Genomic DNA, 25,594 nt, shown 5'->3' on the forward strand with positions numbered 1-25,594 from the left:
CGTGTAGTTGTATTTTCCCACTGGAACAGGACACTACAGGACACTGTGCCCCTATAATTCTTTAGAAAATGTTTTCATTAAAATGTGTTTCATTACTGATACTTATAAAGAAAATGAAATAAATATAATACTCCTGTCATAGGCGTGAATTAAGGATTAATTTTGAAGACGTTGACGTGTCACACATATATATATATATATATATATATATATATATATATATATAAAATGGATATACTTAACTTAGTATTTGTCAAACAGGACCCACCTGTTACCCCTGCCTAACTACTTATTTAATAATTACAGGAAAAATATCAGAAGTCGTGGGTTCATACATGCAATTTAACTTCACCTGCATGTTATGCGTGTAATCATGAATATGAACATATACTAGGGTACAATTATTTCCACAATTATTGTCATGCTTCATATAATAATATCAAAATGTTAGTGGTTTCACTTCTTTTTTCTTTTTTCGGGATTCCTTGTTTTAGTATACTTTATATATATATATATATATATATATATATATATATATATATATATATATATATATATATATATATATATATTTTAAAATGTAACTGTTGAAATGTTCACGTTCTTTCATTTTAAAAATATAAGAAATATCAGTTGGATCCATTAATATAGAAATATATTATTATATTCAAAATGTTTGATACTATATCATAAACGTACTATTAATGTCATTATATTTATAATTAATCAATCATTTGTCTTAGGATTTACCTTTGACATTCACTTTATATCAAACTAATGACTCAAAAATCAAACCAATCACTTAAAGAAACATAACTCTCTCAACACTTTTCTTCTTATCCTTCACAATATTCAACTATGGAATGTTATTTAAAGATGAAAGAAAGTCCTCAATAGTTAAATCAATAGAAACTTGTCATAATAAACTTATTTAAATTCCGCATCTAATTCGAACCAAAAGAAAATCCAAAATCTTCCACTCAAAGCAATAAGTTCAGAATTAAATTTAGAATTTTAAGTTCACGTGTCAATTGTTTAGACATAACATTTGTGTTTAATTGAATAAACTTTACTTAAAAGAACCAAATTAAAATCCCAAATTACGAATCGTGTCATCTTTTTGAAAGACCACGTTCCAACTGAATCAAACTATTACAAAAGCTCTTGTTTTATAACATTTAACGCAATTAATAATATTCGGTGATTGTGTACTAACTAATCCACGCACTAATTGATCATGATAACGAGATGTGTCGAGGAAAACATAAAAATATGATTATGTTTTAAAAATAGAAAAGAAAGTGCGTGGTGAGCTAAAACAAGGTGGAGAAGTTCTTTGCTACTGTTCCTGCCAGCTTCCATTTTCGTCGCATACGAAGGTGACAAGGCAAAAGCAATAAGAAAGATTCCACTTGCAAGAAGTGCTGTAACAAAAAGTAAACAATGTTTGACAAAATGCACTCTCACGCGGAATGAATCTTTTTGCATTATCACTGTATCACACTAGGCCATGCCCTCATAATATAACCTCTCTTCGCCACATCATTTCAATATTATACACGTCAACTTTCTTTACAAAGCCGACTTTTCTTACTCACTTTCCAATGGTTGACCAAACCACACCCCTATAAAACACCTCTTACTCTCTCATTCTTTTCCACATTATTACCTCTTACTTCACTTTAAGTGCTGCATTTGCATTTGCAACACTTTCCTCACAAAAAAAAATGGAGGCACGTAGTTTCTACTCTCTACTGTTTCTTTTCTTTGCTTTAGGTTTTGTAAACACAGTGCATGGGCAAGGGACACGTCAAGGGTTTTATTCTAGTTCGTGTCCTCGTGCCGAGTCCATTGTTAAGTCCACAGTTCAATCCCACGTTAAGTCTGATCCTACTCTGGCTGCTGGGTTGCTTCGGATGCACTTCCACGATTGCTTTGTGCAAGGTTGTGACGGTTCTGTTCTCATTTCCGGTGCTAACACCGAGAAAACAGCCTTTGCTAACCTCGGTTTACGAGGATTTGAGGTTGTTGATGATGCAAAGACACAGCTCGAGGCTGCATGCCCCGGTGTTGTGTCTTGTGCTGATATCCTTGCACTTGCTGCTCGTGATTCCGTTGTTCTGGTAATTCATTAACTCAAACTCTATGCACTATAAATAATTAATATTAACACCATGGTTTATATCTTAATCAATCTGCAAGTTGGTGAGAGTATATTTTATTTGTTTATAATTAAAATTTGGCATTTTTGCATGGCAGAGTGGTGGACTGAGCTATCAGGTTCCTACGGGACGCAGAGATGGACGCATATCACAGGCTTCTGATGTGAGTAACTTGCCAGCTCCTTTTGACTCTGTTGATGTTCAGAAACAAAAGTTCACAGCAAAGGGACTCAACACTCAAGACCTTGTCACCCTTCTTGGTAATCACCCTTTAGCATATATTATATAGCATGTTTTCACACTTCAAGTCAATGAATGAATATAACAGTATCACGGTTGCTTTGTGATAGCTCAGTTTTTAGAATAAGCATAGTTTATAGTTGGACTCTTGAAGCCATTTTTTTACACTTTCGTATCTGATACCCCCATTAGAGTAACATCTTTTTCTGTCTTTTCTTTCATCATTATCAAGTGATTTGACATTGTTTTATATCGTTTTTGAAAAACGAAAACTAAACTATATATACTTTCCAATTGATATAAAAAACAAGGTGCAATAGGAAGTTCCGTGGAAAAATCGAATACTCAAATGAACTTGGTGTAACTATACCTTTCATATATGAAAAAATAATTATGTTAACTATTTATTTTGGTGAATATACAGGTGCACATACCATTGGAACTACAGCTTGTCAGTTTTTCAGTAACAGATTATACAACTTCACTGCAAACGGTCCTGATTCTTCCATCGACCCTTCATTTCTTCCCCAACTACAATCGTTATGCCCCCAAAACGGCGACGGTTCAAACCGCGTTGCCCTAGACACGGGTAGTCAAAGAGTATTTGATTTATCTTACTATAATAATTTGAGGAGAGGACGTGGAATTCTGCAGTCTGATCAAGCGCTCTGGAACGATGATTCCACACAGAAAATTGTGCAGGGGTACTTGGGCTTAATAAGAGGCTTGCTTGGACTGAAATTCAACGTGGAATTTGGAAATTCTATGGTGAAGATGGGCAACATTGAGTTGAAAACTGGCACCGATGGTGAAATTCGCAAGATTTGTTCTGCCATCAACTAGCCACTTCAAACAATTAATATATTGCTTGAAAAGCTGGTTTTCTTTGTCTCTGTTATTGGTATATGCAAGTCAAGTGTATCATTTACCAAAATGTTTCCATCTTGGAAGTGTAAAATTTACAGCAAATTGATGTGATACAATAAATATAGTCTTTTTAAATTATTTCTTTTAAATCTCTTAAATAGAAATAACATCCAGTAAAACTGGTCAAATTAATTTTTTCGTACAAAAAATTAGTTATAATTAAAGCCAATATAGATTCTGCGTGTCAATAAAAAGTGACAGAAGTTTAGTTAAATTTAAAATAACTGTAATCTCAAGTGATTTGCCAATAAATTAATGTTAAAACAACTTCACTTCCTATGTTGAGAGCTTAAAATATTACTATCCAAATTAACGATAAATTTTTTAAATGTTTTTCTTCGATAATATTTAGATAATTTTAATTAAAAAATAATTTCAATATATTTTGGCAGCTAACATTCTACGTAGATATATTTCGGGTTCTATCCGTAAATTAACTATTGTGTGTAATCATTGATGTTACATTATGTTGGATGAGCCAAATCTAATAACTATGGCAGTTTCTGTCTATAAATTCGTCTACAAGAAAATGAAAGGTAATATGTATTATTTAAACCTACATAATTGCACGATGTCCGTAGTTTTCTTTTCTGAGTGTTCTGAAACATTTGCATTAATTATAAACAACATTATAGAATACGAAATTTCCATATTGGTGAACCCAAAGTTGTCTCAGCTGATTGAAAATAAGGAACGAAAACAGACAATTGCTGGAAGTTTCAATCTTACACAATGTCATATGTACATGATGTTGTGGGAATGGAATATTAACTATTCATAATTGGCATCGTCATTTTAAAAGAGAGATAGCATGATGTTGACTTTTTTAGTAAACTTATATGAAGACGAAAACCATTTTATTCCATTAATTACATGTAAAAAAGAAGAATCAATCCTTTGATACACTTCTTACAAAACATGTACCAAAATAGTGATAGGGACCAATCACTGCATCCTGTTTGTAAGTAATATAGAATTCTGAATCTTGATCCCACATACAACAAATAGTTTACAAATTGGAAAGAATATTATGTTAATCACTAAACATTCGAACCACTACGTAGCTGTTGATTAAATTTTGTTAATTACGAATAGAACAAAAGGAAAAGAAATGTCTGTATGAATTTGAGTTATTGGTTAATAGGCCTTGCTTTAACATTACATATGTCAAATCAATAAACTTTTTTTATTTATTTTATCAATACAAAATTTCATAGGGAAACCAAATCGTTCCTTCTCATTCTACCAACTCTTGATAACAAAAGTTAAAGTCAACCTTTGGTTAAATTAGTGAATTGCATTTGGATTAGATATGACCACATTCATATTTTTCATCATTCATCAAACTTTTATCATTGATTTGAAATTTGAATTATTTACCGTAGAAAATTATTCAATATGTTGAATATTGTAAAAGAAAATTTTAATGGATGTGGATAAAGGTGGATTTCACGTAAAGAATACGACTCTTGTAGTGTGGTTCCATGAACCAACGTGTGATTTTTGTGAAGTTTAGCTTTTGCTTTTGACATTTAGAGGTTTGAGTTTTTCTTTAGAGATTCCACCTTTTTGCAAGTGGTGGTCGTCACTGATCATTATGGGAAAAAGCATACAAATAAGCTTTGACTTAATATATTCTCACACCAACGCGCTATCGTTTGTACTTTTCCATTGCAGAACACAAAACTAAACAAAAACAAAACCCGTGACATGCAGTTTCTACTAGCCGGCTTTGCTTACTCTTTATCCAATCTTTGACTTTTTCGTTTATATCTTGGAAAGTTGACTACACACTCCTATAAATACCTATATATACACCTCTTCCTCATCACATTGCATTCAACACAATCATACACTACTCTCTCATTCACTACCCTAAACAAATATCATCTATTTCATTTCTCATTGAGTGGTGCACTTGCAACACTTTTCTCGAGATAATTAATAATGGAGGGACGGAGTTTGTGCTCACTAATGTTTCTTTTGCTTGCTTTGGCCACTCTGAACGTTGTGCATGGCCAAGGGACGCGTGTAGGGTTCTATGCAAGAACATGTCCTCGCGCTGAGTCCATTGTTAGGTCCACAGTTCAATCCCATGTTAGGTCTGATCGTACTTTGGCTGCTGGGTTGCTTCGGATGCACTTTCACGATTGTTTTGTGCAAGGTTGTGACGGTTCTGTTCTCATTGCTGGTGCTGGCACTGAGAGAACAGCATTTGCAAACCTTGGTGTAAGAGGATACGAGGTTATTGATGATGCCAAAACACAGCTAGAGGCTGCATGCCCCGGTGTTGTCTTGTGCTGATATCCTTGCTCTTGCTGCTCGTGATTCTGTATTTCTGGTAATTAACTCAAAACTAATTAACATTAACATCGTAATGTATATTCTTTAGTTAAATGATTTGTCAAGTTGAGTTAATTATATTTTTTTTTTTTTGCATGGCAGAGTGGTGGATTGAGTTGGCAAGTGCCTACTGGACGCAGAGATGGACGCATATCACAGGCTTCTGATGTGAGTAACTTGCCTGCTCCTTTTGACTCTGTTGATGTTCAGAAACAAAAGTTCACAGCAAAGGGACTCAACACACAAGACCTCGTCACCCTTGTTGGTAATTACACTTATGACTTTGTTTACCTACACACACTTGATCATCATTAGAACAAACATATACAACTTTGAATTGTGTTGTCGACCTTTTGATGTCACTTTTCTTGTACCTTATTTGACTCTTATCAAATCTTCTCTCACTGTCTAGTGATTTTGACATTTTTCTATAGGTTGTCTTTAAAAAACCAATGTCTCAATGGCTGCATATATAAAAAAGTCTATAAAATTTACTTTAACTTGACAAACATAACGAGTTTTTGTATATTTAGGTGGTCATACGATTGGTACTACAGCTTGCCAGTTCTTCAGCAACAGATTGTACAACTTCACTGCAAATGGTGCTGACTCTTCAATCAACCCTTTATTTCTTCCTCAGCTAAGAACATTGTGCCCGCAAAACGGTGGTGATTCAAACCGAGTAGCTCTTGATACCGGTAGTGAAAACAGATTTGACACATCATTCTTTGGCAATTTGAGAAATGGGCGTGGAATTCTGCAGTCTGATCAAGCGCTTTGGAACGATCCTTCCACCAAGTCATTTGTACAGGGTTACTTGGCCTCCAAACCCTCGCTTTTCAATGTGGAATTTGCAAAAGCTATGGTGAAGATGAGCAACATTGAGTTGAAGACTGGAACCAATGGTGAAATTCGCAAGATATGTTCTGCCTTTAACTAGCTAACTACCATGGTTTAGAAAAGTGTACGATACGCATTTGTGGTCCGGTTTTTCTTTTTTTTCCAAATTGTAAAAGTTACAGAACTAATGTTGTAGGCCTTTTTTTTTCTATTTGTGTTTGTGTAACTGTAGTTCTCATGTTGGTTGAGCAATTAACATGCACTCCTTGAATTTTATGAAAATTGATACGATAAGTGTGGTAACTATAGTGGCTTGTACTTTGTCTACATTAAAATGAAAGCAAACAGCATGCAAGGAATGGAGGAAGAAGAAATCTGTGAGGTGCAGTGAGACTAATGAGATAGTGATTAAGAAGAGAATAATAGGATTTTTATTTAGTTAAAGTCAAAGGTTATTTTTGGGATTTGGAAAATTTTGGGAGTACACGAAGAAAAACGTGGGAGTGCATGAAGAAACCCAAAATACCGTGTAAATCAAATAAATAAGCCCATTCATTTGCAAAAAACCATTAAAAAATAATAATCAAATCATGCCTTAATTAAATGAAAGCATGTAGTAATCACATCACTTTCGGAACTCATTCTGACGTATAATACCTACCAACCTGTTTTGTATGGTGTTTGAAGGTTTGAAACAGTTATGGTCAGTTATTGTATTTGCCATGCATTTGACTTATTCTATTTTTAAATGTAAGCGAATACAATTACTATTTTTTACTGTACACGACATTTAAATTTTATTTATTTATTTATTTATTACGTAAAATCTGTTTTGTTTTGTCTAAAATATTTTTGTTAAATAACTACAAACAAATTGACCATATAACCTTGAAAAAATATTTATTAATTATAGTAATTTGTCAAACATAACTATAAATATTAACAACTTGTCCATTTTGTTATTGATACATATTGTTTATGGCTTGGACCAACACAGTTGAGATTCTGAACCTTTGTAAAGTATTATTGGGAAATTTATAATGTTATTTGATCAATTAGTTCATTGTTAATTATCTAAAGTGAATAGAGAGACAAGAAGAGGTCTTGAGAGAAGGGAAAAAACATGTATGCCCAGAAGTTCAAAACATTATGAACTAGTTCTCCTTGGGCAGCATCAATGGCCGAAGAATCATCTCGCAGAAGCACCAAGCGTTCCTTTGTGGAAGATGATGACCAATTAAGCAAAAAACCACGGTAATTTCTTTCCCCTTTGTTTCGCAAAAAACCCTAATTTAGTTTCATTGTTATTGAAATAATTGCAGCAATCGGTGGACTTGATTATCCTGACTAGGTTATTATACATTGAATTCTATGTTATTTTGATTTGGGAATTACTGTCATGTTAGTGTTAGGAATCCGAATCCAAATGTGAGTCTAAGTCCCACATTGATCAGAATTGAGAAAGTAGAGCACCATATAAGGATCAAGTCCCATAAACCCATTGTCTTAAGGTTTTGGGTTGAGAGTGGTGTCAGTGTCTTATGTGGTTAGGCTCAGGTCTCATTGGTGTTATTTTTCTCCAGTGAAACTCCCTCCTTATAAACCTAACAGTTGGTCACCTCCTGTCTAGTTCAAATTAAATTCACTGTGCTTGCATATGAATACTATCACAAGTGTGGTAACTATAGTGGGTTATGTACATGCACGTTCATTATTGATTGATATTGAAGAACACTCGTTCACCAAAAAACATGTATGATGTGGATAAGATGCAGAATCAATACACAAGTTGTCCATGGTTATAATTTTGACGTGTTCTTGGTTAGGCAATGAATAGAGGTTGTTGAATAAACAATTATTTAATAACGAAGCCAACTTATGGCTGAAAATAGACAACTGATTAGAGTTTTCAATCAATGCAGTGCCATTCTGGTGATAGTTATTTTCAAAGAGAGAGAAACATAATGTTGACTTTTGTTTGACCTAAAAAAATCATTTACTCATGGATTATTTCTTTTAGCAGAAATATTATATGTATGTATCGATCATATTCATTCACTAACTAGTTTGAAATATTTGCTAATATTTATACTTATTACACTAAAAACCAAATAAAAATAATATGATTAATATATAACGATATATATAAAGATATATCATCTTTTGTGTCTATATTTCGTTATTCCAATTTTATCCTTAATTATTACTTTAAAAACTAAATGTTTTATAAATAATTTACTTTTAACCGTTAGCTAAAAACCTCTTTTATCTTCAATAGTTGTTTTAAAAATTTCTATTATGTACATATTTTATTTTTTTAATTTTACGTTTAACAACTATTTTTAAAATTTATTATATATTCTTTATTAAACTTAACCGAACCAAATCGAATTGAATTGAACTGAACCGAACCAGAGTGAACCGAACCGAACCAAACTGAACCGGATCGGACCGAACCGAACCGCACTGAACCAAATTGAACCACACTAAATCGAACCGAATCACACTGAACCAAAATGAACCAGACCATACCGGACCAAACCGAAATGACCGGACCAGACCGAACCAAAATGAATCGAACCAGACCGAACCAAAATGAACCGGACCGGACTAAATTAAATCGCACTGAACCAGATCGCACTAAACCAAACCAGATCGAACCGAACTGAATCGAACCGGACCAAACCAAATCAAACTGAACCAAACCAAACCAAACTGAACTTAAATACTCTTTAGTTGTGCTGAATTTAAAACACCTCCAAAAAAAGAGGAGAAAATTAAAGGAAAATTTTACACTTTCATAATTAATTAATATAGAGCCAAAGGAGAGTCACTTTGTAATGTGTGCAAAAAATGTCATACCCAAAAGTTTTGTCAACACCAACCCCGTAGGTCCCTCTTAAACAAATGAAACATAATGTTTTTCCCCAGATTAAATATAGCAAGTGTATAAACAATAACATAAAAAACTGTATATTTTAAAAAAAAAATCCAAAGGATAAGCTTGAATTAGTTTGTATTCACCTTTCACACAAATAACTATTTTGTCAAAGTGGAGAATATAAAGTTTCGAAATTTGTAAAAGCCTAAATATTTAAGAAAAATATTATAAGATGATGAAAAAAAGAAAGTGAAATGGGAGTAGTGAAACATCAAGTATAAAAAAAATGAAAAGAACGCAAAAGACATATAAGAGAAAGATAAAATGTTAGTTAGGATTAAGGTTCAAAAAAATACATATACGTGGAGTGGGATATAAGATGTTAGAATTGCAGTAATGGTGGTAAGGAGGGACGACGAGAGCAAGGCGACATGGCCTTATCTAGTAGTGACGGAGATGAGAATCTCACGATCATTGTCTCAATGGTGGTGATTGAATTAAAAAATGAGTGTGCGCAGTGTTTAGGATAAGAGATCATCGAAGAAAAATGAGAAAATAAAATGCATAATTCAATTAGTGAGTAATTAACCGGTAGAAGTTCAGTTTTTTAAAAATAAACGTTAAAATAATACTGTTTAATTTATATTAATTTTTTTACTTTAATATTTATTTTTTATTAAAATAGTTTTTTTTTACTTTCATATAATACAGATAAAGATAATTATAGTTAAGTTTGTTAGATTGATTTTGTTCATCTATAACAATATATAAAGAGGATACGCTCCTTTGTGTCCATATTTTGCTATTCCAATTTTACCCTTAATTATTATTTTATAAATAGTTTACTTTAAACCGTTAGTTTAAAAACCTCTTTTGTCTTCAATAATTGTTTTAAAAACCCATCTTAGGTACATATTTTATTTTTCTAATTTTACAATTAATAACTATTTTAAAAAATCATTATATATTCTTTATTAAACTGAATCGACCCGAATCAAATTGAACTGAACCAAATCAGACCAGACTTCATTGAACCAAACTGAACCAGATCGAACCGCACTGAACTAAATTGAACGGCATTAAACCGAACCGCACTGAACCAAAACAAATCGGACCATACCAAACTGAACCAAACTGAACCGAATCGAGCCGAAACAAACCGGACCAGACCAAATCGAAACGAACCGGACTAGACTGAATCAAATTGCACAAAACCAGACTGCATTAAACCGAACCGGATAGACCAGACTGAAACAAACCGAACTGAACTAAACCAAACCAAACTGAACTGAACTGAACCAAAATGAACTTAAATATTCTTTAGTTGTGCTGAATTTTAAAACACCTCCAAAAAAAGAGGAGAAAATTTAATGAAAAATTTTACACTTTCATAATTATTTAATATAGAGCAAAAGGAGAGTCGCTTTGTAATGTCCGCAAAAAATATCATACCCAAAAGTTTTTTCAGAACCAACACCACAATCGTAAGGTCCCTTTTAAACAATTGAAACATAATGTTTTTCTCCAAATTGAATATAGTAAGTGTATAAACAATAACATAAACAAGCTGTATATTTTCAATATAAAAAAATCCAAAGGATAAGCTTGAATTGGTTTGTATTCACCTTTCACACAAATAACTATTTTGTCAAAGTGGAGATTATAGAGTTCCGAAATTTGTAAAAGCCTAAGTATTTAAGAAAAATATTATAAGACGGTGAAAAAAAAATGTGAAATGGGAATAGTGAAGCATTGAGTATAAAAAAATGAGAAAAATGCAAAAGACATATAAGAGAAAGATAAAATGTTAGTTAGGATTAAAGTTCAAAAAAAGACAAATCAGTGGGGTGGGATGTGAGATGTTAGAATTGTAGTGAAGGTGGTAAGGTGGAACGATGGGAGCAAGACGACATGGCCTTATATAGTAGTGACGGAGATGACAAGTTCATGATCATTGTCTCAATGGTGGTGATTGAATTAAAAAAGGAGTGTGCGCGGTGTTTAGGAAAATAAAATACATAATTCAATTAGTGAACAGTTAACCGGTAGAGGTTCAGTTTTTTTAAAATAAACATTAAAATAATACTGTCTAATTTTTATTAAATTTTTTTACTTTAATATTTAATTTTTATTAAAAATAGTTTTTTTTTACTTTCATATAATACAAATAATTATAGTTAAGTTTAGCTAGATTAATTTTGTTCATCTATAACAATATATAAAGAGAATACCCTCTTTTGTGTCCATATTTCCTTATTCCAATTTTACCCTTAATTATTATTTTAAAAACTAATTATTTTATAAATAGTTTACTTTTAACCGTTAGTCTAAAACTCTATTTTGTCTTCAATAGTTGTTTTAAAAACCTCTCTTATGTACATATTTTATTTTATTTTTAATTTTACGTTTAACAACTATTTTAAAAATTCATTATATATTCTTTATTAAACTGATCGAACCGAATCGAATCGAATTGAACTAAACCAAACCGGACCATACCTAACTGAACTGGATTGGACCGAACTGAATTGAACTAAATTGAACTGCACTAAACGAATTGCACTGAACCAAAACAAACCGGACCAGACCGAACCAAACCAAACTGAACCGAACCGAAACGAACCAGACCAGATCGAACTGAACCAAACCAAAATGAACCGAACCGAATTGAACCAAACCGAATCGCACTGAACTGAAACGAACTATACCAGACCGAATTGAACTGAGCCGAAGCGAACCTCACTAAACTAAATCGAAATAAATCGGACCGGATTGAATCTATTTGCACTGAACCAAATCGTACTAAATCGAACCATACCGGACCGAACCGAACCAAACAAAACCAAAATGAACCGAACCGAACAAACTGAACTTAAATACTCTTTGGTTGTGCTGAATTTTAAAACACCTCCAAAAAAGAGGAGAAAATTTAAAGGAAAAAACACCACAATTATTTACACTTTCATAAGGTCCCTCTTAAACAATTGAAACATAATGTTTTCCCCTAAATTAAATATAGCAAGTGTATAAACAATAACTTAAACAAATTTTATATTTTCAATAAAAAAAAATCCAAAGGACAAGCTTGAATTGGTTTGTATTCACCTTTCACACAAATAACTATTTTTTCAAAATGGAGAATATAGAGTTCTGAAATTTGTAAAAGCCTACATATTTAAGAAAAATAGTATAAGACGATGAAAAAAAAAAGTGAAATAGGAGTAGTGAAACATTGAGTATAAAAAAATGAGAAGAATGTAAAAAAGACATATAAAAGAAGGATAAAATGTTAGTTAGGATTAAGGTTCAAAAAAAGATATACCAGTGGAGTGGGATGTGAGATGTTAGATGTTAGAATTGCAGTGAAGGTAGTAAGGTGGGACGACGAGAGTAAGACGACATGACCTTATATAGTAGTGTCGGGATGAGAAACTCACTTTCACTTACTAATTTTTTTCTACATCATGTATGTAGTAAATATATATTTCAGTTTTTGAATGAATGTATATTTATAGACACCTACTAAAATAGTTTGTATATTTATAGACAACTACTATTGACTTCATCACATATAACTCATTAACCTCAAATCTTGATCAAATGTATTAAATATTAGTTGACACACAATCTTACAAATTAGTAATTTACTGCTTTCTTTTTAAACCAACTATATCCATAATAAATTATCATTGATTATTCTTAATAATATATATATATAGATACATAGAAAAACGAACACACGTACACGACAACCACCGTGTTTTCACTAGTCAATAATAATGTCAATTAATAGGATCAATTACACTTATAGAATGTGGCTATTAATTTATATTAATATTATCTTTCACGAATTGAAGATTTTTTACTTGTATGGTTTTTTTTTTTCAGGTATTTGTTCTTTATCGTAACTAATTCTTCAGTTTCTTGTTTGTCTAAAAGTGAAAAACTATTTTCATTAAGTGGAAAAGTTTATTTAAGGAGTTTATCTTTTTATAAGTGATATTTTTTCAGTATAGCAAATTCTGGAATCTAACTTCTAACATGTTTAAGACCTATGATTTTTTATCAATCATATCATACTGGATTGACATTTTCTTAACAGATATGTAAGACACTACACTTATTTAAGATAATAGTTCAAACACTAATAAAATGAAAAAAAGAAATTAATAAATGGGAGGGCTATTGTCATTTTAGAAATTGAAAAATGAGGTTATGGGCCTACAATAGATCCAACAGAGTGATTGGGCTAGGTCCATTGGAAGAGATCCAACAGAGTGATTGGGCTAGGTCCATTGGAAGAGTGAGCAAGTGAGTGAGTAATGCATTCTTTATGGTCCAACACAACAGTGAACATTGAACAAACAACAAAAACATCATGGAAGCTCCGCCCTAACTGAACTCAAAAGGTAGCATTAGTTTTGGAACTCGCACTTTCCACCATTTAATTTCATTGTTCTTGTCGCCATTCTTTGGTTTTATCGTTAACCTGGAATTGCTATTGCATTCACACTCAATAACTCACTCAGTGCCTCACTCTTCAATTCCAAGCTTTGGTGTGACTCTTCATTTCACACTTGAAAGCAAATGGCAGCCTCTGCTTTCTCCAACGCATTACTTTCTCCCGTAACTCTTCCTTCCAAACCCAAATCCATTTCCTTTCAACACAGATTCCCACTTCTCAAATTCCCCAGCACCAGATCCCACCCCTCGTTGAGCAAAACGACCACGTTTTGTTCCTCGGATGCCGCCAATGCTCCTCAAAATGACACCCCAATTGAATTAAGTACGAGTTTTAACTTTGTTTTTCGCTTTTGATTCTCTACACGTTTCAATTTTCTTCCTTTTTTGAGAAGCAGTAGTGTGCACTTTGCAGGGTATCCGGCATTTCCAACAGTCATGGATATCAACCAGATTCGTGACATTTTACCCCACAGGTACTCTCAGCGTTTCTTCTTCTTCTTCTCTTGTTTGTTTTCTGAACATTGATGAGATTCACATTCACCCTTTTTCTTCATTCAGGTTTCCTTTCCTTCTGGTGGATAGAGTGATTGAGTACAACCCTGGCGTTTCTGCTGTCGCTATAAAGAATGTGACAATAAATGACAATTTCTTTCCTGGACATTTTCCAGAAAGGCCCATCATGCCAGGTGTTCTCATGGTTGAGGTACTAAGCTATATTGGTCTTGCCATGTCTGTAATCATGTGATTTTAATTCTTGTGTATCTGCAATGAGATTAGCTATTTATATGATAAATATAATAGAACAGAATCAATTTTCTACACTTTCTAGACTTGGATTAGTGGTATAAAGTTTGTGATATCTCATCTATCTGTATTGATTTACGTGGTTATATCGTTATAGTAGCTTGTTTAAAACTATAAGGATGAAAAACCTCTTGTAAACTTTGCATTTGCAAAATGGTATATCCATTTATTTAAACTTAACAGTGTTGTGGTTGCAAACTTGCTACTATCCTAGAGCTTTTGTGCTTTTCAAACTTGCAATTTTTCTGGAGAGAAACTTCTTTAATATAAAGTTTAAAAGATACTAAACATGATTGAATCACGCATCAAATTAGGTTAACTCGGTTCTTATGTACCTCTCTCGAATTGATACACGGCAGTGTGATTGCTTGCATTCACAATTTGCCATAATAAAATGTGCACCTCTGTTGAAAGTGGTCTGACTGTATTAACTAGTTAGAAAACCTATGAATTTGACTAAACACAACCGATAAAAATTTAAAGATGTTCGTTTAGATGCTTTAAAACATTGAAAACATTCTTTAGTGCTGTATGGAGCAGTAAATTTGACTGTTTTCTTTTTAAAAAGGAAGCAATGTTATTATTGCAATTTCTCTCTTTCCATGCATGTCTCCTTAATAGTGAACTCATGGATATAGTACTGGATATGGTAAATGTAAACATTTTCCTATACTTATCTTTTTCTTTATTATATATGTTGTCATAAATTCAAAAGACACCAAAAGAATGAACTAGTCAATTGTTGGTGCTTTTGCATAGGGTAATAAAAAAAGTTTTGAATTAGAGGACAAATACTTTTAGTAGGATATATAGGAATTTTGAGATCTTCGGAATTATAGATTAAGTTTCTCCCACTTGTGGTAGTTCTTCAATTCACCCTACAAGGGCTATCTGCAAATCAGTTAAACTTGTAGATCTTGGACCATGAGTTTTGATTCGATTTTGCAAATGAAAAAATCTTGGCTTAGTTTTACGTCATTGGTTTGCTTCCCAAGTCCTGAATTTGTGCCGGGGTTAGCAAATGTTACTTGTATATAAATGATGTTGGGGCCATGTATAGGACATGTTCCTTGCTTGTTTTCACGGCTTTTAAATCTTTGGTTGTATCTGTTTTTAAAGAAGTTGTTTTGGTAATGCTACAACGGTAGGCTTGTAGCTTTTTCAGTCTTTCATTTGTTAATGCATATTTCTCTGTGCTAGATTATGAGACATATCAAATGCTCTTATCTGTCATATCAAGATCATGTTTGCATTAGACCTTTGTCTTTGCATCTACTTGCTCAATTAAACATAGAAACTACTTCCATGGCATGTTTGGTGTAAATAATGTCTACTTCCTTGATTTTGAAAACCGTACTTATATAGGCGGTGCTCTTTCTTTCTTCCTTTCTTTCTGTGTCACGTTTCATGTCTCACTTATGACATCTTTTGTCCATGCTCAGAAAGTAAAATTTAACTGTAGTATGCATGCGTTTTTCTGGGTTGAGTGCATTATGCTCCAACCAAACATTGTCCCTTGTTGTCTACCGTATTGTCAAAATTTGTTTCCCTTTTACCATTTTAAATGTGATGAGAACATCAACAAAAGACCAATATATGCAATCTTTGAAACTGTTTTTATATCTTTATCTTGATTACACCGACATACAACATATTACTATCACTTGTTAGATTGTTAAACTCATTTTTATTCAGTGAACTATAATTCTTATGCTCCAACTTCTGTAGCACTTCTTTTGTTGAGATGAACAACAAGCCTCTATAAGTTTCTAAGTTAGCTGTAAGCTTTAGAACTGCACGCAAAAAGACTCTGTAATAGCTCCATTTCACTACGAACTATCTCAACTCCAACGTAAGAATATAAAGAAAAGAAGGAAAAATTTATATAATTTCTGTTAATATGCTTTAAAAGTGGGCATGAACATGAGGTCTTTTGCTGCAGGCAATGGCACAAGTTGGCGGTTTGGTCATGTTGCAACCTGAAGTGGGAGGTTCTCGTGAAAACTTCTTCTTTGCTGGAATTGACAAAGTGCGATTTCGTAAGCCAGTGATTGCAGGGGACACCTTAGTTATGAGAATGACGCTTACTAAGCTGCAAAAGCGATTTGGAATAGCAAAGATGGATGGGAAGGCATATGTTGGAGGTGAAGTTGTGTGTGAGGGTGAATTTTTGATGGCGATGGGGAGTGAATAAGTAGACGCATTCCTTCCGATTGGAATGGAGTTTATATTCTTCTATTGTTAAATTTAAAATGATTCTGCTTTTGAATGCAGAACATTGTGAACGTTTAGATTGATGTATGCATTTTGAATGAAATCTATCTGGACATTCTGTTCTAGTTCTCTCTAGATGACTTTGCTTTGATTGTTTTGTTATTTAGTGCAAGATTATCTTTTAGATGGATGAATCTATTGGCATTTGACCTTGTGTTTTCTCATCCAAATTTGTTTTCATTCAGAGTATTTGTTTATGGCAATCCAATATTTTATACATTTTTTACCCAATTGTGCATAAAAAAGATACTTGAAACTCCAATATTTTCAAATCTCCCATATGACTTCAACTACACCTGGCCTGAGAATGAAAAGTAAACGCAAGTATTTATACGGTGGCTACATTAGAGTACTGATATAAAGTGAATGCACCCATATTAGCATAGAATTTGAATTTGTCATGGGGTAACACAAACAGGACAAAGGTTCATTTGCAACTCCAGCCTCTCAACTCAATTATCTACATGAATTGTGTAGTTTACAAGCCAAGTGCACCTAGGGGGGTCTTTCCTTGTCCAGCCTCAAAGTAGAAAATGAGCATGGCCAACATTGCAATCCTGGCATGCTTAATCTCAGCTAATTTCAATCTTTCCAGCTTCTCTGTATCCGGGATGTAAACTCCATCCTTGAGAGTGCCAGCGAAGCCCAAAGGGTCAAAGAATTTGCCTCCTGGGTACCCTTGTTCACCAGTAGCATTAGCAAAGTTCTCAGCAGTTTTTGACCATGGAGTCGCCCATTCCACTGACTGTGAGTCTGGGTTGAAGAAATCCACCCATCTCTTGCTCTCAACCCATCCCATAAGAAGCAACTGGGTTCCCAAAAGAGAACCAAAGGAAAAAGGAGCAATTGCATTGGGGTCTGCTCCAGCCAAAAACCATGGCACTCCACTCCAGGCCTGCCCCACGAAGATACCTACAACTGCAGCCATTGCCCACCTCCCATGAATCAGCTCAGCTTCTCTGTACCATTTCAGGAATGATGGGTCCTTCCCCAGGCCTAGTGGGTCAAAACCATAGTCACCTGGTAGCCTGCACTTGCAACATTATCAATCAATTTCTAAAGAGAAATTTGTTTTCAGAACTCAAAGTATGCAACTACACCGAGTTCATGCCCCACCACATTCAACATCATTGCAGATGCCTCACCCTTAAGCGAGGACATCATACAACACCACCATTAGCAAATACCATTGTCCAAAAACAAAATACGACGGCGAAAAACACCTCTTTTAACCGTTTATGTTTTCTTGGTTTCTACCTAGAAACATTTTTTCAGAAAGTGAAAAAAAATCTGAATAGTCGTGGAAATATTTCAGAAAACACATTTTGAAACAAAAAAGATGAAGGAATTTGGGTGGACTCACGATCCATCAAGCCATTCTGGGTCGACGAGATTGCCACCACCTCTAACACCAGGGAGCCATGACTTCTTTGGTGCTGCCGCAGCAACCACAATGAGTCTCCTAGGACTAACTGCAACACCGAGTTTGCCTCCAATAGCAGTGGCCAGAAGGGTTTGGCTCCTGCTTCCTCCACTCAAGAAGGAAGATCCCAACCCATTTAACACAGCACCAGATGTTGCAGCTGCCATCACTCTATTAAGTTCTCTGGAGACAGTGAGAATAATAGAGGCTGCTTCTGAGGTTTACTTGTAAAATGAAGCACTTAGAGAGATTTTATGTGTGTGTGGATGTGAAGTGTGAGAGAATCTATGGAGTTGTCATAGAAGGCCAAGTAGGATGGTGAAATCTGTTGAAGAAATCTTAAGGAACAACGGATAGATTTCGGACCAATAGGAACTAGATGTCCATCCTCATCCCAAGTTGCTTCCAGCCACGTGGACAACTCAACCACCTATGCCCTCCACTTAGGTTGTTCTTCCTATCTTTTCCTGTTTGTCTATGTTTAGGAAGATAATAATTTGCAATAGAATCACGTCCCAACAAAACCATTTTAATGAAGCAAGATGTGGACGAGTATAACCCTACTTCTTTACCTCACAAAAATCTATGACATATTTTGTTAAGAATTTAAGTGTGAGTCTAAGTCCCATATTGACTAAAATTAAGAAAATAAAACATCATATAAAGATCAAGATCTATAAACTCATTATCTTAAAATTTTGGATTGTCATAACATATTCATATTCGTTATTTCAACTACTACTCATCTAAATTCATAGACGATATCTAATATAATCTCAATTAAAAATATTTAAATTTGTGAGAGATTTGAAATTTAATTAAACTTAAATAACATTTTAATTTAGATATGTTCTCTGCTCATGATAAATAAGAAATATAGCCCGCAAATTAGATAAGTTAATAGAATAAATACGTTTATATATATATATATATATATATATATATATATATATATATATATATATATATAATTTGAATAAAGGAAAAAACTAGCATATAATATTCATGTATCGTAAATGTTGTTCACGACTTTCACCTTAATAAAAACACCTTACTAAAAATATTCTATATTACTTTTAGTTTAGTGGCTATCCATTATAAGTATATATGTTTTATATTATTAACTAATAAAAAAAGGTCATACTAGTTGGTAAGATTTTAAGATAATTATATAAAAACCGAAAAAAAAAACGTGTCCTTCATGATGATTTTTAATTAAACAGTGGCATAAATCTGATTTGTACTTCTTATATTATTTAATATATTAAATTAGAATTATTATATCTAACAGTAATATAAATGAGTTTATTAGAAATCATAGTCTTTGTACGTTCTCATCTAATTCAAAATGCGATCCGTCCTGTCTTAATCTAAACGCGGCGTTTTATAACTAATGCTACTTCTTTTATTAACTTTTTAATCATTTTAGTTTTCAACTCATTTTCTTTTTAATTTATATATAAGATCAATCCATCTGAATACGCAAATTATTCTATTTTTAACATTATAAAAAATAAAATAATTTAAATATTTAACTATTACATACTTTTATCTCGTAGCAGTAGTTATTCTACTTCACATATGTGTTTTTGGATTTTTGGAAGGTAATACACTGCATAATCATCAAATGAATGGCTCTTCCTCTGTTTCTGTCTGTAATCTGTTGTTGTCCACATGTCCTTCCTTTGCTCCACCCTCCTCCTCACTCTCTTCAACCAACCCGCCATGCAAATCATGCTTTGATACAAATTTCAAAAACAATTAATCAAATTTGAGAAGAAAAAGAAAAAAAAAAAGTGAACTTCATGAAATGGCTCATCTCCTCCCCAGAAGCTTCCATTGTCTCTGGTTACCATGCTGCAATCTTCCACCAAAATCTTCTGAAAGGCTTCGAATTTATGCTCCAATTCCACTTCCCAAACCTTGGATGAGCTTCACGCACCATACCCACATGCTTCCCAATGCCACTTCTTCCCCAAACTCTGATCCTGACGATTTTGATATTCTCTCTTCCACTGGTATGCCGCCCTTGCCCTCAAAGACTAATTTTTTTTCATTTGTATCTTTAGGGTTCGTTTTAATTTTCCATTTTCGTTTGTGGGCTTTATTTTATTTTCTGAAATTATCAATGCGGATTAGTGCTTCTGGTTATTTTGGCAGAACATTCCAATGGTACTTTTCTGTTCCAGTTCGCCACTGCTAGCGAGATCAGACAAAAATTAGATGAATTGAACAAAAAGAAAAAAGCAGATGAATTGAACAAAAAGAAAAAATCAATTGCATTGAACAAAAAGAAAAAACTAGATACATTGAACAAAAAAAAGCTTGCTTCCGAGGTTGTTGTGGAAGAAAGCAAAGCTGGTGTTCGAGCTTTGGTGAGTGAGAGTGTTGAGGAATTGAACACTGGTGTTTATCATCCATCAGGGGATGAAATTGAGTCTTCTTCAACTGTAGTAGTTAGTGTTGCTGATCAACAATCTCTGCTTCCCGTGAAGGAAAAGGAGAGTGTCGTTCTTAATAGTGATTCTGGGAATCCGGTGATCAATGACAGGCATGTCAAGTTGGAGGATGGTGATGGTAGTAATCAAGGAGTTTTAAGTGAAGATATTGGTACTGAGTGTAATGGTTTCCTGAGTGCGTCTGAAGAGGATTCGAAACTTGATACTCATCAAGAAGCTGTAGTTTCATCTGTTGCTCCAGAGTCTGATGCGGTCTCTGATCTGAAGAGTGGCGTTTCTGTAGAAGTTGAAGAGGACGAAGGTGATGTTGTAGATTATTTAGTGTCTTCCAAGTCAACGTTATCCATTGATGTTTTTAATAGTGATTGTTCTGTTTGTCAGGTAGAAGGCTAACATTGAAGTTGCTCATCTCTCTACAGCTGGCAAGGGTTATGGTGTAGATGGAGTGACAAATAACTTGGCTACAGCGGTGGATGCTGAGTTAAGTGAACTGGTGCAAGAATCCACTTCTTTAGAGTCTGAACAAGTTGGTTACAGTGCAACAGACAACTCGACTGTCATTGTTGCTGCTGAAATCAGTGAATTGGTGCCAGAATCCATCTCTTTAGAATCTGACTCTGAACAAGTTGGTTATACTGCAACAAACAACCCAACTGCTTCTGTTGCTGCTGAGGCAAGTGAACTTTTGCCAGAATCCAGTTCCTTAGAGTCTGAGCAAGTTGATTATAGTGCATCAAGCAACCTGATTGGTGATGAAGATACTGATGCAAGTGAAGTGGTGCCAGAATCCACTTATTTAGAGTCTGAACAAGTTGATCATAGTGCTATAAACAACCCGACTGCTGCTGTTGGTACTGGCTTAAGTGAATTAGTCCAAGAATCCACTTCTTTAGAGTCTGAACAAGCTGGTTATAGTGAAACAAAAAACCTGAATGCCGTTGTTGATGCTGACAAAAGTGAATTGTTGCCACAAGACTCTTTTTTAGGGTCCGAACAAGCTGGTTATACTGAAACAAACAACCTGACTGGTGGTGTTGATGCCGACTTAAGTGAATTGATGCCAGTATCCACTTCTTTAGAGTCTGAACCACTTGCTAATGGTGAAGAAACAACACAACTCATTGTAGATGACTTAATTGATGCAAGTAAAACCGGAAAGTCAGAATTGGTTAGTCTTATTCCCTTTCCTTACAAAGGCTAGAACTTACTTTTTTTGTGCATGTTAGTTTGTTTGAGTGCATTTATCCAATTATATTGACCCTAACAGATCAAAGCATTCCCTTTAGGAACTGCTTTTTAATGGATTCATATGCTACAGTTTCTAATATGATTTCTGTGTTCATTTTGTGTTTAGTCACGTGATGAGGTTCCGTCCTCAGATTTGGAAAACATCACAGATATTGACAATACCGAAAGAAGTGATTATGAAAGCACACCACAGCTTACTATACCACAGATACATTCAATTGAGGTGGCTAGTCATCGGTATGCCAACAATATTCTTTCTATTTTGTATTCTAAATTATGTTACCTCTTCTTCTCACGGCCTACAATACTGATATATGATTTTCACCCAACGAAACTTCCTCCGTTTTCCTTCAACATGAATGTTTCTGAACATGATCTACTTACTGAATTTGGTGATAAAAGCAAATGATAATTAGAAGTTGTATACGGTGCAAGTAATACATTGCTGTTAGTGACGAGTGAAGTACAATAGCTCCCAATGGTTATCTTATTCTTCTAAAAGCCAAATCATTAAAGATGCAAAATGTAGGTTTGATGCATGGCAACTTCTTGGAATTTGGAAATGACACCTGTTTCATGTACACAGGACGGATTCTTCAAAAACGGAGCTATGCCTAGTTTCTGGTGGCGCTTGCTTGCCTCATCCCTCAAAGGTACATTCCATACTTCAATATCAAGACTCGTTCTTCCAAGTCTATAGGGATGAGAATGGAGCATGTTAAGCTTACAAATGACCGTGTTGAGATTTCAGTATCCTAGTTGAATCAAATTCTAAATAAATAAATGATTCAAGCTGTGTTTTCTATATTTTTCTAGGGAATAGAATCAGGTTCGCTCCTCCGTTAATAAATTAATCACCATTCTGAATTCGTGATTGTTTCCCCTTTCCATACATGATAAAATTCTTCATTTAACAAAATAATTTTTGTGATAGTTCTTGTTATGTTTTGGTATCATTGATTTGTTTGATGTTTCTAAGCGAAAAGTTTCTCCCAAATTTACGATAAGTCTGACAATAAATAATCTGGGAGTGCTCGTGTCAAATGTGTGTATGCATTACATAGAAGAAAATAAGGTAATGGCAAACTTCTTTTTGGTCAGTAGGATATGCCATCTTGTTGTTAGAAGTTGGTGCTCCCAAATGCTTTATTTAGTTTACAAATCTAGAAGCAATTACGGGCAAATACTTCTAGCCTAGGAATCTGACTTGTTTATTATATGTTTATAATCATGAAACCTGTGCATGAATCCTGAATGACAGATGATAAGCCAACTAATAACAAGTTTCAGGCATTGACAGGTCGGGAGGATGCTTATTTCATTTCTCAACAAAACTGGCTAGCTGTTGCTGATGGAGTTGGTCTGGGGTCTCTTGAAGGTATCCTTTCAACAATATTTGGATATCCATTAAAATGCCTATGCTTTTGTCCCTTCTTTGTGTCTACTTAAGGAAGTGCAATCTGGTACAGAATTTCTGTATAGAATGTTAGTTTGCTACTTCCTATAATGGTTCCATTTAATAACATAGTGCCACTTCTTGAAATTACGCTTGTTCTTCCTTTTGATAATTCTGAACCTGCATTTACTATCTTCATCTGCTGTTGGATTGGATGAATAGTGTCTAACATCACGCTTCTCATATCTTGCCAGTTACCATTATTAGATCTCTGATCTGTAGTCTTTCTTAATTTTGTTCTATGCTTATAACTTATACTCCTTAGATAACTATGCAGGAAATGCTGGACTCTATATCAGGGAACTCATTGAAAATTGTGAAAATATGGTGTCAAATTGTGAAAACATTTCAACGATAAAACCTGCAGAAGTTATCACCAGAGGTGCTGCTGAAACGCAAACTCCAGGATCATCTGCTGTTTTGGTTGCTCATTTTGATGGACAGGTATACGACTAAATGTTTTAGTTAAGTGGTTTGAATTGGTTTGAATTAGATCATAGTAAGTGGGTTGCTCAAATGAATGATGGAAGTACAAGATCAAGTAAAGTTATTCATTCAAACATACTACAATTTTCACTGCCTAAATAAATGTAAAACTGCAGTATATTTTTCCAATATGTAAATCATCTTTAGCAATTTATTTCCAGGTGCTTCATGCAGCCAATGTTGGGAACACCGGATTTATCATTATAAGAGATGGTTTCATCTTCAAAAAATCAACTCCAATGTTTCATGAATTCAACTTTCCATTACACGTAGTTACAGGACATGATCCCTCACCACTCATTGAGGTACACAATCTAACTTTAGATGTTAATATTGGAAACATTTTTCATGTATTCGCTGTTTGAACAGTGATGCTCTAAAGTTTAGAAATGACATAAGAGGACTTTAGATTACCAAGTTATGAACATTCATTAAACCATCGTTTCAGCATTACACAATCGATCTACACGATGGTGATGTGATAGTTACTGCCACGAATGGCCTCTTCGACAATCTTTATGAGCAAGAAATTGCATCTATTATATCAAAATCACTACAAGCTAGCTTGACACTTCAGGTGATTCACTTTATGTCCTTCTTCTAATTTTTGATCTGTGTATCTTTCCCTTTTAAAGGATTTTCTTCTCAGCACTACATAAAATGTAGATATATCCATCATTATCATTTAAATTCATCATCTCAACTCTATAGGTGAGAAACACAAAATTAGAGAAAACAACCACAACTTATTGCTAACCAATTAGCTCTTTTGACAACATTTGGGAATATGCTATTGTAAATTACCCTGTTGAAACGTATCTCCTCATAATTTAGGTCAATATTATGATTTCCATGTGCTAATGAAAGTGGTTCTTCTGGAGTCTAAACTCCAAAACACTTGACAGCTTATGATTACGTGTGCGGTAATTTTGCAGGAAATAGCAGAATTATTGGTCGTGAGGGCACAAGATGTTGGAAGATCAACATCCATAAGAAGTCCTTTTTCTGATGAAGCGCAGGCTCTGGGTTATGTAGGATACGTTGGTGGCAAGCTTGACGATGTAACCGTTATAGTTTCATTAGTTCAACCTAGATAGCTTTTGTCATATTATATGTTCCATTTGTATATACAAACCAATAGATACGTGAATTTATCATGACACTGAAGGATGGTAACTCTTTCTCATGATTTCTCCTCTTATTTGGGATCAGTTGGATCCTCCAGTGTAGGACAAAAACATTTTATTCTGTAAGATACTTTTCAGTCATCTTTATTCTTATGGACAGTGATAAAATGAACATAAAGTATGAAATATGCAATGCGCTTTTTCTTGTGCCATAATTCTGCAAAATTATACTCAATTTTTACACATCACAAACTACGTGTCTGACTACACATTTCGTTTAAGACTAAAATAAAAAATCATCAAAAGTAAAAAAAAAAAAAAACATATTTGATCAGTACAATTTAATAGTCGGAAACACTGAATTGTGCTAGTAAATAAATAAATGACCAAGTTAGTCGATAACGGAGCACAGATCTGTAGCTAGTGAGGGCTTGAATTTCAATTAAAAAGTTAAATTTGA

The 25,594-nt window shown here is 33.9% G+C and overlaps 5 protein-coding genes across 7 annotated transcripts; 4 read left to right on the plus strand and 1 right to left on the minus strand.

Annotated features, from left to right (window-relative positions):
• Nucleotides 1-1,654: 1,654 nt before the first annotated feature.
• LOC114186549 (cationic peroxidase 2-like) lies at nucleotides 1,655-3,407 on the plus strand. Its single transcript, XM_028074484.1, has 3 exons — nucleotides 1,655-2,123; nucleotides 2,260-2,422; nucleotides 2,827-3,407. Exons 1-3 carry the CDS (start codon nucleotides 1,728-1,730, stop codon nucleotides 3,243-3,245), a joined length of 978 nt encoding a protein of 325 aa, XP_027930285.1. The 5' UTR covers nucleotides 1,655-1,727; the 3' UTR covers nucleotides 3,246-3,407.
• Nucleotides 3,408-5,174: 1,767 nt separating this feature from the next.
• Nucleotides 5,175-6,793, plus strand: LOC114187611 (cationic peroxidase 2-like). The gene is given in 4 exon segments (XM_028075902.1): nucleotides 5,175-5,620; nucleotides 5,622-5,670; nucleotides 5,775-5,937; nucleotides 6,206-6,793. Coding segments are annotated over 4 exon segments (963 nt in total). The 5' UTR covers nucleotides 5,175-5,276; the 3' UTR covers nucleotides 6,613-6,793.
• Nucleotides 6,794-13,547: 6,754 nt separating this feature from the next.
• On the plus strand, nucleotides 13,548-17,059 carry LOC114187662 (3-hydroxyacyl-[acyl-carrier-protein] dehydratase FabZ-like). 2 transcript variants are annotated; one of them, XM_028075969.1, is made up of 5 exons: nucleotides 13,548-13,646; nucleotides 13,684-14,179; nucleotides 14,270-14,330; nucleotides 14,416-14,560; nucleotides 16,604-17,059. In XM_028075969.1, the coding sequence occupies exons 2-5, from the start codon at nucleotides 13,981-13,983 to the stop codon at nucleotides 16,853-16,855; spliced, it is 657 nt and encodes a 218-aa protein (XP_027931770.1). In that variant the 5' UTR covers nucleotides 13,548-13,646; nucleotides 13,684-13,980; the 3' UTR covers nucleotides 16,856-17,059. The 2 variants fall into 2 exon arrangements, with proteins under 2 accessions (XP_027931770.1, XP_027931771.1); XM_028075970.1 differs by lacking the exon at nucleotides 13,548-13,646 and having other exon boundaries at nucleotides 13,668-14,179.
• Nucleotides 17,060-17,200: 141 nt separating this feature from the next.
• On the minus strand, nucleotides 17,201-18,632 carry LOC114187661 (chlorophyll a-b binding protein CP24 10A, chloroplastic). Its single transcript, XM_028075968.1, has 2 exons — nucleotides 18,299-18,632; nucleotides 17,201-17,963 (listed from the first exon to the last, which is right to left on the minus strand). Exons 1-2 carry the CDS (start codon nucleotides 18,523-18,525, stop codon nucleotides 17,414-17,416), a joined length of 777 nt encoding a protein of 258 aa, XP_027931769.1. The 5' UTR covers nucleotides 18,526-18,632; the 3' UTR covers nucleotides 17,201-17,413.
• A 1,318-nt stretch (nucleotides 18,633-19,950) lies between these two features.
• On the plus strand, nucleotides 19,951-25,327 carry LOC114188963 (probable protein phosphatase 2C BIPP2C1). 2 transcript variants are annotated; one of them, XM_028077647.1, is made up of 10 exons: nucleotides 19,951-20,376; nucleotides 20,519-21,118; nucleotides 21,237-21,985; nucleotides 22,172-22,302; nucleotides 22,652-22,718; nucleotides 23,356-23,443; nucleotides 23,787-23,965; nucleotides 24,169-24,312; nucleotides 24,456-24,584; nucleotides 24,943-25,327. In XM_028077647.1, the coding sequence occupies exons 1-10, from the start codon at nucleotides 20,169-20,171 to the stop codon at nucleotides 25,102-25,104; spliced, it is 2,457 nt and encodes an 818-aa protein (XP_027933448.1). In that variant the 5' UTR covers nucleotides 19,951-20,168; the 3' UTR covers nucleotides 25,105-25,327. The 2 variants fall into 2 exon arrangements, with proteins under 2 accessions (XP_027933448.1, XP_027933449.1); XM_028077648.1 differs by having other exon boundaries at nucleotides 19,952-20,376; nucleotides 23,799-23,965.
• Nucleotides 25,328-25,594: the final 267 nt, after the last annotated feature.

The sequence above is a fragment of the Vigna unguiculata genome, chromosome 6 (assembly GCF_004118075.2).
Source record: "Vigna unguiculata cultivar IT97K-499-35 chromosome 6, ASM411807v1, whole genome shotgun sequence".
Classification (NCBI taxonomy): Eukaryota; Viridiplantae; Streptophyta; class Magnoliopsida; order Fabales; family Fabaceae; genus Vigna; species Vigna unguiculata.

What these genes read in the sequence shown, in the direction of transcription:
- LOC114188963 (XM_028077647.1), top strand. Translation starts at nt 20,169, where the DNA reads ATGGCTCATCTCCTCCCCAGAAGCTTCCATTGTCTCTGGTTACCATGC. An exon ending in AAACCGGAAAGTCAGAATTG is followed by an intron (nt 21,986 to 22,171) that starts GTTAGTCTTATT and finishes TTTTGTGTTTAG; the next exon opens with TCACGTGATGAGGTTCCGTC. An exon ending in ATTGAGGTGGCTAGTCATCG is followed by an intron (nt 22,303 to 22,651) that starts GTATGCCAACAA and finishes TCATGTACACAG; the next exon opens with GACGGATTCTTCAAAAACGG.
- LOC114187661 (XM_028075968.1), bottom strand. Translation starts at nt 18,525, where the DNA reads ATGGCAGCTGCAACATCTGGTGCTGTGTTAAATGGGTTGGGATCTTCC. An exon ending in CCAGAATGGCTTGATGGATC is followed by an intron (nt 17,964 to 18,298) that starts GTGAGTCCACCC and finishes TTGCAAGTGCAG; the next exon opens with GCTACCAGGTGACTATGGTT.
- LOC114186549 (XM_028074484.1), top strand. Translation starts at nt 1,728, where the DNA reads ATGGAGGCACGTAGTTTCTACTCTCTACTGTTTCTTTTCTTTGCTTTA. An exon ending in CTCGTGATTCCGTTGTTCTG is followed by an intron (nt 2,124 to 2,259) that starts GTAATTCATTAA and finishes TTTGCATGGCAG; the next exon opens with AGTGGTGGACTGAGCTATCA. An exon ending in AGACCTTGTCACCCTTCTTG is followed by an intron (nt 2,423 to 2,826) that starts GTAATCACCCTT and finishes GTGAATATACAG; the next exon opens with GTGCACATACCATTGGAACT.
- LOC114187662 (XM_028075969.1), top strand. Translation starts at nt 13,981, where the DNA reads ATGGCAGCCTCTGCTTTCTCCAACGCATTACTTTCTCCCGTAACTCTT. An exon ending in CGTGACATTTTACCCCACAG is followed by an intron (nt 14,331 to 14,415) that starts GTACTCTCAGCG and finishes TTCTTCATTCAG; the next exon opens with GTTTCCTTTCCTTCTGGTGG. An exon ending in CAGGTGTTCTCATGGTTGAG is followed by an intron (nt 14,561 to 16,603) that starts GTACTAAGCTAT and finishes CTTTTGCTGCAG; the next exon opens with GCAATGGCACAAGTTGGCGG.